Genomic DNA, 13,820 nt, shown 5'->3' on the forward strand with positions numbered 1-13,820 from the left:
AAAGGAAGACAGTGTTTCCCACAAAGCAGCACGTTAATCCTTGTTTTCATTAACTATCCTTCTTGCCAGCAGTTGCCCTAATTTCAAAGCAGGATGAGGAAGCCTTTGAAGTCACTCTGTTAATGTAGTTATACACCCAATTTGGCTTTTCCAGCTATTAAACAATAGATTTTAGGGTATGTACCAAAAGTAGGACAGTATTTCTTGATATAAGAAAACAATTGAATTCGTAATGTTAAAGAAATCTACAAGTACAATGAAGTATTTGTCTTGTGGAGAACAAGAGCAATCATCTCAACATGCATTTTATATTTATCAGCTCTACACATACATATTTTAGGAAGATTTTGAGAGATTTCAATATATCTTAAAATGACCAACCATTTTATTTTTAGCAAAAAGAGATTCTCAGTTTCTGGTAGTTGTCTGTAACTATAGGCTGAAAATGTTTAGATTTTAAAGCTTACATGTGTAAATTCTCACATGAAAATGAGTGGTAGTACCACCCACTGCAGTGTGGTGACTCTTTATCCGCAGTTTGTCCCCTCCAGAGATGCCAGGCTCGCAAGTCACATGTAGTAAGTTCACATAACACGTTTTGTTTTATAGACTCTAACCATTTATTTAACAAAAAGGAGATCTCTAACATCTAGCGTTTTTCTACATTTAAAATTTCAGGGAAAAGAGACTCGTGTTCTACAGTATATAATGGTTACAAAAGAGTTCATTATCAGCTTAGAATGGTTAAAACATTTTCTCTACTGATTAGGACTCGGCATTCTTTAGTGAAGTGAGGTGACATATCTCTTATGGAAAAAGTAGTTGTTTCTTGTCGGAGGAGATATATTACCAGCACAACCTTCCCTTCACTCAGGAAGGGACACAGACCTGTCCCTCGAGGATTTCTTTCACCAGCGACATAGGTGGGAGTCCATTTCGCTATTTCGATTCCCAAGTCAGGTATAAATCCTTTTCACTTAGGGAAGAACTCAAACATATATAAGCTGAAGGGCGGAGGTTGCTTTTTCCATCTTCTCACGCGACACTAAAAACTCAAGGTTTTCTTGGTGGTCTGGCTCACGTGTTGATCACTGTGGAGGTTGCTTTTTCCATCTTCTCACGCGACACTAAAAACTCAAGGTTTTCTTGGTGGTCTGGCTCACGTGTTGATCACTGTGGAGGTTGCTTTTTCCATCTTCTCACACGACACTAAAAACTCAAGGTTTTCTTGGTGGTCTGGCTCACGTGTTGATCACTGTGGAGGTTGCTTTTTCCATCTTCTCACGCGACACTAAAAACTCAGGGTTTTCTTGGTGGTCTGGCTCACGTGTTGATCACTGTGGAGGTTGCTTTTTCTATCTTCTCACACGACACTAAAAACCCAAGGTTTTCTTGGTCTGGCTCACGTGTTGATCACTGTGCATGGAGCTATCATTGGTGCAAGTGTTTTGAATGCTGTGTTCAAATGTTTTGAATGCTGTCTAGCACCCACAGGAGAGAACAGAGCACCCCCCTCCTCCAAAATTTGAATTTTCCTCTCGGAAACTCTGAAAGCCCACGATCACTTTTGCCTTGCAGAACCGGGGGGCTCTATCCCCAGGTGCAAAGTACATTTTCCAGGTTTCTCCAGGGCGAAGGCAGGGTGGACGCCCTCGTTAAACCTGTGCCTGATGATGAAGAGCATCTGTCCAGTCTCAGCGTTTATAAACAGCAGCCTCTGGGTGGTGTAGTCCAGCAGGATGCCCACTCTGGCGGGACGCTCAGTCACGTGGACATCGCTCACGATGCCACTGTAGAAAAATGTGTATCTGAAATGGAACAGAATGGGAATTGAAAACTTTGAAAATCTTGAACGACGATAAAGAAAATCACCTGGAGACAACCGATTTTGCGATTATTGATCTCAGTTCACAATAAGGAGTTGCAGTAACAGTGCCCCAAATACCTTAGCCAGATCCCTCCTAGATGCTAACATGCATAGCTCTTGCCAACAGACGAGTGTTTTTTAATACTTTTGCTACTTCTACATTAGGAGGCAGGCCCAGAATAACCAACATATGCCTCCCTTGTGATTTTCTCCACATTTTAATTCTTTCCCAGCTGCCCACATGTTTTAACTACCGCATTCATGGTGTGTCATTCTTTTGAATAAAACTCCTTCGAGGCTGCCATGTATTGTAAAAAGGACTGCAGGCTCGCCTTCCATAAAATGCATTAATTTTACTGTTTAAAAAATTTGTAAGTAACTTATATAAGGGCTTAATGAAGTTTAAGAAATATGTCGTTATTTCTGTCCAACTTCATCCTTTGTACAATGCCCCTGCCCAAACCAACTTTCCTTTTCATCTTCTCCATGTTTTCTGCAGCCTTACAGCCAAGGGGGGTTACCTCTGATTTCTCTCTTAAGTTCAGATACATTCAGTTCACCATGTTTTCACTGGGCATACGTGTATGTCCCACACTTTGTTAGACCTCTGCACCTCTGGCGGATATGAAGGACCACAGCATACTGTCCTTGCCTTCAAGGAAACCCATACTCTACTGAACTAGAAGGAAAACTGTTTAAGACTTTAGCATAGGCTGGGGCTCAGACTCCAGCCCCGGGCACAGATGGGGAAAGTGTTTTATGACACATTTCATGGACTTGGTTTGGTTGTGAAAGAAAAGGTTCAAGGACAGGTTGGGAGTGAGAAATTGCTGAACAGAAAAAGCGAAACTGCTCTGTGCAAAAGAGTAACATACGGTGGGAGTTTTCTCCTGACGATCTTAGAGGCTGGGGCCCTGAAAGCAGGAGAAGAGAAGAGCTGAGGGACAGGTATGTGGTCTGTGGATCTGACAGGTCTGAGGGTGGGAGTGACACTGGACAGACTGGGGCCATAGTACCTGCATACAAGACAGAGAAGGACCTTGAAGACTTGCGGCGTCTCTCTTAAACGCCTAGGAGCTTGAGCGCAGGGAATGGCAAGTTGGCAACTTCCTTGCCGAACGAAGCTCATTCAAAAGGGCAGAGGTTTACGGGGATGGAAGGTGAGCGAGACTTCCACAATGATAAAGGACCTATTCAGTGCCTTGCCAATGTGAAATATGGCAGAACACTATGAAATTTTAGAACCTGTAAAGCACACAGAGGTTGTGAGTGGCAATGAGGGGAATAGCAGTGTAGCTGGCGTTCTTACAGAAGGCTTGGGGAGCAGATGGGTGCACGTTCAGCCAAAGAAAGGTCAGGACTGGATAAGAGGGGAAAGGGTGAGGTGATCCAAGCTGTGGGGGCAGCAGAGGCAATGATGAGGTGGCAGAATAAACCTGTATGTCATCTGCTTGACCACTTAGGAGGGGACATGTGAATGACTTTGAGAGTATTACCTGGATAGGTAAGTCAGAGGCCAGGCTCTATACTGGCCTGCCCTGTCTAATATAGTAGTCAAGAGGTACATATGGCTACTTACAGTAGAATTAAGTAAAATTCAAAATGCAGTTCATCAGTCTTGCTAACCACATTCCAAGTGCTCAATAGCCACATCTACCATTTTTCTAGTTTTCAGAATGTGTGACTGGACAGGGCTGGTCGAGAGGGTTCTGAATGCCCATCTGAGCTATTTCCCTACCCTACTTGGAAGATCCCCAGGGCCTACAGGCCCAGCCCCAGTCAGTCCCTGAGCAAGTCGCTACCATGGAGGGAAAGACATTCCATGGAGCCTTGGACCCAACCGTTCTGCAGGGCCTGGAATTCACCCTGTCCTGCTTCTGCCCCATTTCCCACTGAGCACATCACTTCATTCTCCAAGCTGCACTCCGGCCTGAAACAAGGCCTGTCTGTCTGTGGCCTGACTCCCTCCCCATCCTTTGGATTGCTAGTTCTTGTTCAGACAAGGGTCATTCGGAAGCCTGATTCTTGACATCTGCCTGACCCTGGAACTGCCTGGGTGAGGGTCCCTACCTGTGTAGCCCATCCTGGTGCATCTCACTACCGGCCGAGAATGAGCCCAGAGTCCTCTCCACCCCGGTGGCTGCTTCCCTCAGGACTCCCATCCCCCAGACTGCTTCCATTCTTCCGGGCTTCCCGCCTTCACTGTGGTCCCAGAGTGCTGACACCACTGTTCATGTTTATAGATTTCTTTAGCAAGAATGAAGGGACATGATGTAAATGACATTTTAGAAACATTTGCAGTGGTGACACTTAGAATGGCTTGGAGTGGTTAGAGACCAGAAGAAGAGCACAGGCCCGGGGGCTGTGGGAGAAACTGGTAAAGTGAAGCCTTGAACTAGAGGAGTAAGTTAGGGACAAACAGGAAGAAATGCAACTGATTCTTTCTCCTTAAGACTCTTCATTTCTCCTATCCCACCATGATGTCTTACACCAGATGCAAGTAGAATCAAGAGTAATATTGCTTCATTTAAATCATGAAGCCAGAAAAATGGAAAAACTCAGGAGGCTCTGCTGTAGCAGCACTCTCAGTGGCCTGATGGCCAGCGTGCTCTGATTGGACCATGGAATGAGGTACTTAAGACCTGACCTCTCTGTGCTGTGATCATACAGGCAGGCGCGTCCCTTCTCCCAGAATCCACAGAACCTACCCTGGGTGACAAAAGCCAAAGACCAAAGCTGTTGAACCTGCTGAATGAAATTAACTGTTCTGTTCTCTAGAGTCTAGAACTTTGTTATTGGAGGCTTGCCTTTATGTTCTTAAGGGTTCAGTTGTCTAAGGAAATCTTCATGAAATCAATACCTAGTTCCAACTCTACCGATCATAAACTCTGGGTTTGAATGATTTTTCAACTCTGGGTAGAGGATGGGTCCTCAAGGATCACACAGCACTGAACATCATTTAATCATAATTGCTCTGATTTGATGGAATGTGACTTTGAAAAGCTCTTGGAGATGGTGTCCTTGTGAACCTTGTCAGGGAATCAAACTCTGTCAAGTAGGATACAGGGAGAGATGTGCAGCGAGAAATATGCAAAATCCAATCTGTGGGCCTTTTTCTGGGAACTTGCAAGCACTGATTCCTTTTTAAGCATTCCATTTGAATAATGCCTCACATTTGAGTCTTTACAGTTTCAAAGCTCTTCCTTGTACCTGACTTCATGTGACCCTCACAGCCCCCAAATGGAGTAGTCTAGGTGTCACTGTCCCCTGACAAGACACATGAGGCACAGATTAACCAAGACTGATCTGTTCACAGGATTAACCAACTTCTGGTGAGTAGTCAATAGGATGCTAGTCAAGAATGGAGCCAGGACTCAAATTAGGTTCCTGGCTCCAGTCTCATGCTCTTTTATTAGACCGTCTTGTGCACATGTTCAGTTCATAGCATGCTTGCCTTCTCTCTCTGAGACTAACGCAGGTTTATGGCTTTTTCATATCAACCAATTAGACAATCCTAATGAGACAGTCTACAACCTGGGACCGTTTACTGCAGCATTTGCACCTGGACAGATGTCTCCTTGAGCAACAGAATACAAAGAAACTAAAAATAACCACGTGGATGCCCAGTTGGGGCAAATTATGAACAAGATACAAAAAGCCCAAACTCGACTGCCACTTCTGAGGTGCTGGGAGCAAAAGCAGGGTACTGCCCGGGATACATGCACACGGCACCGCCAAGGGGGTGGGCAGACCCCCTAAGCCACTGCTCCAGCCTGACCCACCAATCCACCTTTACCCTCATTCCATTTAAGGGATCAGCTCACCCCTCCTCAGGGAGGGAGCAAGGGAACCCGTTCCTTGTCTTTGCTCGCTCCTGTTACAGCACGAGTCCCAGTAAAGCCTTGCCTGAATTCCTCGTCTAGATTCTTATCAATGGAAACTGACTAAAGAGTCTAAGGGGACTTCCCAAGTAGTCCAGGGGTTAAGACTCCACCTTCCGATGCAGAGGGTGTGGGTTTGATCCCTGGTCAGGGAGCTCAGATTCCATATGCCTCATGGTCAAAAAACCAAAACATAAAACAAAAACAACAAAAGATTTTAAAAAAGAACAGCAAAAAAGAGAGTCCAAGAAACCCAGGTCAGTCACACCAATAATACAGACCAGGGGTTGGTCAACTTTGTCTGTAAAGGGCCAGAGAGTAAATATCTTGGGCTTTGGGGGCCGTTTGGTATCTGTTATAACTAGACAACTCTGCCATTGTAGCACAAAAGCAACCATAGGCAATATGTAAACAAATGAACTTGGCTGTGTTCCAATAAAACTTTATTTACAAAAAAGTCAGCCCCATTTGGCCTGTGGGTTGTAGTCTGCCAACCCCTAATATAGACCAGAGACGTGGGGGAGACGGGGTGCTGGGATCCACTTCTTCCTTAGTCCTATTGACTCCTCCATGGAGGGAGCCCTTTCAGCATTACCCTTGTGGTCTCTCCCCACCCTGGGGTGGACTTCAAAGGGAAACCTGGCCACACACCCAGTTTCCTAACTTTTCATTTTGAGCTTCCTGAGGAGACACACATCCTTTTCCAGCTCCCTACTCTGTCCTGCAGTACGGGAAGCTGGCCTGGCCAAGACTTTGGGTGGGTACAAATCTATTAAAGAGGATTCGAGATAAGAAACAGTTCTGCTCTCACTTATGAACCATATTGTCTAAAACTGGCTTCCTCAGTAATCAGAGTAATAGTTGAGTCTCCATGTATCAGTTGGCCCAAAAGTTCGTTTACAGAAATGAACTGAATGAACTTTTGGGCCAACTCAATACTTGACTCTCTTCTTTCTCAGTTGGCTCAGAACTTGGGTAGGGAAGTGAGACGCTACTTATTGGGCCCCTCAGAGCCCTCGGCCTAGACACTTTGATTAGGTGAAGAGGGGCAGGCCCCAGCTTACCTCTGTGGCTCAAAGCAGTGCATGTACCATGAGGTCTCTCCCTGTGCCAGGGCACCAGCCTGCACAGCTGAGCTGGAGCAGACGCCCAGTCGGTAAGCTGGGCAGTCTGTGACGGTGGTCTCCCAGTAGTGCTGGCCACAGGCAGGCAGCTCCTCACCCAGGACTGATGGGATTCTGCAGGCAAAGTTGATCAGGAATTGGCAACCTTTATTCATAGACATCGACATTCATAAGTGCACCCACAGTTTAAGCAGGATTCTATCCTTGGAGAATTTGCTGAATATCCTTGCTGGAATATCCTTGCTGGAATCTGACTAAAGATATTCATTGTTCATGCTGTCCCTGACCTTGACCTGAGGGCCACAGAATTCCCCAAACATTCAACATGCTTTTAACATAGTTCTACTGCCACACACAACACGCATGTATTACACATAGCATCTCTTAGAGGAACTGGGAACTAGAAAATAATTAGAATAAGGATAGGATAAAAAGAAGAGGGCTTCCAAAAAAAAAAAAAAAAGAGGGCTTCCCGGGTGGTTCAGTGGTAAAGAACCCGTCTGCCAATGCAGGAAATGCAGGAGACTCAGGTTTGACCCCTGGGTAGAGAAGAACCCCTGGAGAAGGAAATGGCAACCCATTCTGTATTCTTGCCTGGGAAATTCCATGGACAGAGGAGCCTGGCGGGCTGTAGTCCATAGGGTTGCAAAGAATCAGACGTGACTGAACGACTGAACACACACGCATAGGATAAAAAGAAATGGCACCCGTCTGTGGCCCTAATGGTAAAGAACCCACCTGCCAATGTAGGAGACGTAAGAGACATGGGTTCAATCCCTGGGTCATAAAGATCCCCTGGAGAAGGGAATGGCTACCCATTGCAGTGTTCTTGCCTGAAGAATCCCATGGACAGGGGAGCTTGATGGGCTACAGTCCATAGGGTCACAAAGAGTCGGACATGACTGAAGTGACAGCATGCACCGCTTTCAAAGGGAGTGAGGAAATGTAAAGGAGGCAAGAGGAGATAAGAGAGTATAACTTGGAAAGTTTTTCCCCCAAAACTTGCACGCACACAAAATGGAGTCTCTAAAACCTCTAACCATGAGTCCCGTGCCTGAGGACCTTCCTGGGCACACAGACCAAGCCAGGTGCTGCTCCTGACAGCGGGCGTCTGGGGAGGCCTGGGCAGAGGGCGGTGCAGGTGAAGCGGGCGTGTTGTCCGTGCTCTGGAGAGGCTTGTGGTCAACAGTCTTGGGGACTGGGGCCTCTTTAGATGGCAGCAGGTATGCATAAGAGGTTGTTGAAAGGTCTCTTTTTGTCTCACCTCAGCTATTTTTGCAACAGGCATGGTGAAGTGAACCAAAGCACTTTCTCCTGCTGATGGGTGACCTTGTTTGCATGAATTGCTCAATTTTGCTTTGAAATGGCTGAGACAGCAAGGAAGCATTTTTAATTTAAGCAGCATTAATATTCAGTCAGCACAATCTCCCGCTCCCCTTTAACAGGTGAGAAAATGATTACACAAGGGAATGTATTTCATTTTCTTGTGTCTTTACCCAACAACTTCATTTCAGAGAGGTGGCTACTGATGGGTGCTTGTTCTCTGGAGCAAAACTTGGTTGCTTGATATGTATGAACTAATTTTCAGATTAATAATTAACATAATTCTATCAAATACATTATAGTTATTATCTATTATTATTAGCAGCCATGAAATTAAAAGACAATTCTTCTTGGAAGAAAAGCTATGACCAACCTAGACAGCATATTAAAAAGCAGAGACATTGCCAACAGAGGTCCGTCTAGTCAAAGCTATGGTTTTTCCAGTGGTCATGTATGGATGTGAGAGCTGGACTATAAAGAAAGCTGAGTGCCGAAGAATTGATGCTTTTGAACTGTGGTGCTGGAGAAGACTCTTGAGAGTCTCTTGGACTGCAAAGAGATCCAACCAGTAAATCCTAAAGGAAATCATTTCTGAATATTCATTGGAAGGACTGATGCTGAAGCTGAAACTCCAGTACTTTGGCCACCTGATGCAAAGGACCTGGATGCTGGGAAAGATTGAAGGCAGGAAGAGAAGGGGACGACAGAGGATGAGAGGGTTGGATGGCATCACCAACTCAATGGACATGAGTTTGAGTAGGCTCCAGGAGTTGGTGATGGACCGGGAAGCCTGGTGTGCTTCCCAGTCACAAATAATCAGACACGACTGAGCAACTGAACTGAACTGAACAGTTATTATCATCAGTCATCTATGAACCAACCTCCAATATACTTCTTTTCTCTTTGATTTTTTAAGCAATCCAAGAGAGACAGAAAAGCTCAATCTATTTCTTAAATCTTCTTTCCCCGCCTGAATTCACTCATTGGTATATGTTTAGCACTTCCAGTGTTCTGGACCCTAGGATAGATTCTGGGGATTCAAAGATATGGAAGACAGGGCTGCTTGAGGACCAGTCAAGATGCAGTAGCTAACGAATGATTCCACAGGTGCTCAGACCTTTTTGTAGATACGATCAAAGGGCGCCAGAGCCCAGAGAAGGCTTGGCCATTTCCAGGAGCAGGTAACACCTGAGCCGAGCCACAGATAGGTGAATAGCAGCTTAAGAAGAAAACAGTGTGAGTCGCTGTTGGTGGGCTCAGGGCGGTAGTGAGAGCTTGCTGGCTGTCCAACCCAGGCACATCAGTGCCTACAGGAGTGTGTTTCACGTGGGTTATGATTTTCCAAAGTCTTTCACTTTCTTCCCATTTGGACCCTCAAAATAACCATGAGTGATTGCAGACAAATTGCAGAGCACTCTCCATGCTATGCCTTCAGCTTCTGCCTTCTTTTTACTTTGCTGCTTCCTTTTGTGGGGGGCTTCCCTGGTGGCTCAGACAGTAAAGAATTTGCCTGCAATCAGGAGACCCTGGTTTGAGCCCTGGGTCAGCCCTAGAGAAGGAAATGGCAACCCACTCTAGTATTCTTGCCTGGAGAATCTCATGGACAGAGGAGCCTGGGGGCTACAGTGCATGGGGTTGCAAAGAGTCAGACAGGACTGAATGACTAACATGTTCACTCTCCTTTTGTGGGCCCCTCTGGGGGAGAGGGGGCAAGATCTTGAAAGTCCTGCATGTGCCCAGCTCCAGAAACTCAACAAAATGTCATTCTCCTCTATTCCTTTTCAAGTGGATTGATGCAAAATCTGATTTGCTGTTGCAAATAATAGAAGAATGAACCCAGGCTCTTTTTTCACTGAACCAGAGTTAACGCCTTAAAACAGTCTATGTGTTAAACAAAACCATCTGTGCTTGTATTTCCAATAAAAATATTGACACTTGCTCCATGTTTGAACTATCTCCATCACTTTCCCTTAGTAACGAACCATAACCGAACTCTGCAATTCGGGCTTGCTGTCACACAGCGTGTGCACCGAACCAAGGACGTGGCGGGTGAGACCACGTGAGGCCTCTTGTGCCTTCTCCTTCTACTCACTCTGTCAGCCGTCTCCTCTCAGCGAAGCTGATCACTGTCCCATTTGAGGAAATCTGCAGAGCAGGATGAGCCGTTTCCCTCAACAAGAGAAATCGGGTTCCTATTGCGATCAGAAAACAGGATTATAACATTACCACAATGTCCCAGGCCAAGCCCCACCTTTCAGATCTTAGTCTCCCTTGCTTCTGACATCTAAATCCCCCCCAGGGTGTTTTCAGGTCCATGGCAAAATTCTATCTGTGATCAGGACTGTGAGCTAGTCACTTGTCACCTTGCCTGGTGCCACAGATGTGTGAAACACCCCTCAGCCCAAATCTAGCACCTACTCTGTTATACGAAGTATGCTCCCCACCCAGCACCTACTTCACCTGGAAACTAGGTAGAAAGGCAGAATCTCAGGCCTTCCCCCTGGCTTCCTGAATCACAATCTCTATTTTAACAAGCTCCTCGGGAGACCCATGTGCACGTTCAAGTCTGAAGACGCACTGGTGTAACCTCCAGGAGTGCTTCTAACAGTGGAAGGTACAGGCACCACTCTGGGACTGCAGGGAACACACTTTTGGACAGACAGTCCCCCCGTTTTCTCTCTTTACAAACATCACGCTGTCCCTAACCACACAACACAACACACATGGCTCGTGCACAACTTTTTGCTGGTTAAGCAAGTCACTTAATGGGCCACCCTCAAGTTTCTGCCTCAATCTTTGGGTCTAGGATAAGATAAAAAATGATCACCTTTCCATTACTCATTTCTTTTCACAATAATTGAGAACAGCCCAGTATTTTTTATTGGGATCATCAGGGTATTTTCCCCAAAAGGCCCTTGAACAGTTATCATTTTCTTGAGTTACTCATACCTTCATGTATTCAACAAACATAAATCGGCACCAATCATGAGCTAGGCATGGAAAATAATTAGAAGATTAAGACGGGAAGAGTATTCATGGAGTTCACAGTGTCATGTAGCAAGAATATCTTCATCCCACTCTTCCCAACACACACACACACTCACAGACTCAAAACATACCCACCATCTACAGCAGATTGTAAACCAAACAAGAATCATCTGAGGAGATTAAAAACATGTCAAAGCCCATATCTCAGTAAATTAGATGAGGATCTTTGGGAGTGGACCCCCAGCATCTTTTTTTTTTTTTTTTAATTTTTTAAGCACCTGACTGATAGCTAATGGGTAGCCAAGGTTGAGAATGTCTTAAACCAGAAAAATAAAAGAAACACCTTGACCTTTGGCCAACCCTGGGTCCTTATGCCAAAAACCTAGCATTGCCAGCAGTCTGGGAGCTTAAGAAGTGGCCCTCTAGGATGTTTTCCCTGGGTGGTGGGAGGGAAGGAATGGGAATGCTTGGCAATAGTTCTCTGTGTGCAAAGGAAGTACCTCTGGTGGAAATGAGGGCAGCCTCACTCTGCTCACTTGTCCCAAATGCATTGATGGCTCTCACGTAGAAAAAGTAATTGTCATTGGGTTGGAGATTAACTTTCAGCTGGAGTCCTTTAATTCCAGAGAAAGATCTAAAGATGAAAGGAAAATAATAATTTTAAATATAATGCTACGTGCTAAACAATACATCATATTTCAGTCCTGCAGTGCATGAACATCTTTTATTAACAAATCACTTATTTTTTCCCTTTTTATGACCATGGAGTTAGCAAGTCAGATTCTATAGAATGGCCATCTTCCAGTAAGTTTACTTTATCAAATCATTTCTACCTTGGTCAACTTTTGTCTAATATTATGCCTTCCAGAATGCTCTTTGGAATAGAGTCAATGAAACTTTTTTTTTAAATTCAGAAAATAGACTAATTTTGTGGTTAATGAGTCTCCAAGCATACATTGTTTTCCTTATGAAATTCTGGCCAAGAGGGCACTTGTGGATTAAGATGATGTTAAACTATCCTATAATGCAAAAAAACACTATCTCATTAACAGATCCTGAACAGTGGAAAACCTGAAGTGATGATTTTGTACATAGCCATCATGTCAAAGCCACCCAAGTTAATGAAACTGAGGATCTCTAAAGAAGACAACATCCTTTAGAGAAAACTTAATCCTGGCAAGAAAAGAGAATTCTAATTGCCAAGTAAAATCCCCAAAGTTGTTGTTCCTAAACCTCCCATTTACAATGAAAGAAATGTACGGGTCATGGTACTGGAATGGCAGTAGACTCGGCAAGTACACGGTCACATCCCAAGCATTTTCGCTAAATGGACTTGCTGGATTTGAAGATGGAGTTCTGAACTTGAAATGAGCTGGAATAATTTTTCTGCCTCTTTTCCATTCTCTTTAATCTGCGTGATTATCATATCCTAGGGCATTTATACAAAGTATACAAGTGCTCTTCTTTTAGCCTCCATTTGGGGAGACTTTGACAAGTTAGGCTCCTTGCTAAGAGAAGAAGTTCTAATCTGAGTGCTACAGAATCAGAATCCTGTCCCTCTAAGATGTGCACTGGATACTAGTCATTGAAAACGACAGTACAAACAGTACAACAGCCTTCAAATCCATTCTCAGAGAGAGAGAGTTTGTTTGTTTGTTTTTTAACTGTTTGCTTTGTTTGTTTTTATTTTCTTTGGGTTTATTTTGTTATTAATGAATGTTCCACACAATCATTAGAATCAAAGAGTGGCCACTGTTCATTCTCAGATTGATTTTCTCTTTCAGGTTATTCCTCCTTCTGTTGATTTATTTCATTCTCAATACCTACCTTAGAGAATACCATGAAGGACCACGAAAAGGAAAAAGTATCACTGATCCAGAAAACAAATTAATTTAGACTTTTCCAAAGCAGAAAATCTGTACAGAGTAACAATCCCTCCCCAACCAGAACAGCCCTGTGTCTAAAAGCAGAGAAACTCCATGTGTTTCTCAGCTGGAGGGGCCACAGAGGGGAGAAGCCTGGGTCTATTTGTGTATTTGCTATTTAGTACTTGCCCCTGAAAAAGGTCCCTGTAAATTCCCCAAACCTTATTAGTTGTAATTTCAGAACCTACCACCTGACCAGGACCTTGGAGGGGACTCTCTTTAGATGCAGGGAAGAATGGATGGATGAAATTGAGCTACATGTCCACTGACAACTAATTATGCTTCAACTAATTAACAAAACACCAGGTCCTATGACTAAAAATACAATTCTAAACTAGTATCTACATCATTATTCTGGGGTAAATGTATTGCTGATCTTGTTTGAACTGATGACTGAAGATATGTTTTCATTGTACATTAATTATAACAAGCTTATTGTCTCAATAAGCACACTCAGATCTGAACGAAATTTCAGGCTTCATCTACTCATTAAATAAATATTTATTGATCAATTATCATATGCTCAGGTCCTGCCCCTGCTTGACAGGACTAGGTAAGGAAATTTCATCTCTAGAAATTGGATAGAACATATGGGTTTCATTTTCTGATAATGCAGTTGTTAAATGCCAAGGATGCTGTTCTATATATATAGAAGAGAGAGAGAGTCGATTACATGCTATGTCTTATTAGTCATTTAAAGAACAAAAGTCTA

The 13,820-nt window shown here is 44.2% G+C and overlaps 1 protein-coding gene across 2 annotated transcripts in view; it reads right to left on the bottom strand.

The window, feature by feature from the left end:
* Window positions 1-596: 596 nt before the first annotated feature.
* CMYA5 (cardiomyopathy associated 5) overlaps window positions 597-13,820 on the bottom strand; it is a 98,362-nt gene continuing 85,138 nt past the window's right edge. For both annotated transcript variants that reach the window (XR_015135474.1, XM_086323081.1), the window contains 4 exons: window positions 11,684-11,817; window positions 10,288-10,387; window positions 6,813-6,986; window positions 597-1,808 (listed from right to left, as the gene is read on the bottom strand). Coding sequence is in view for 1 of the 2 variants with exons in the window: in XM_086323081.1 (XP_086179207.1) it covers window positions 1,562-1,808; window positions 6,813-6,986; window positions 10,288-10,387; window positions 11,684-11,817 (655 nt within the window). In the remaining variant the exon portion in view is untranslated. The remainder of the gene's footprint in view (window positions 1,809-6,812; window positions 6,987-10,287; window positions 10,388-11,683; window positions 11,818-13,820) is intronic.

This window comes from Bos grunniens, chromosome 10 (assembly GCF_055505025.1).
Source record: "Bos grunniens cultivar Pamir isolate PY7600 chromosome 10, Bosgru_T2T1.0, whole genome shotgun sequence".
Taxonomy (NCBI): domain Eukaryota; kingdom Metazoa; phylum Chordata; class Mammalia; order Artiodactyla; family Bovidae; genus Bos; species Bos grunniens.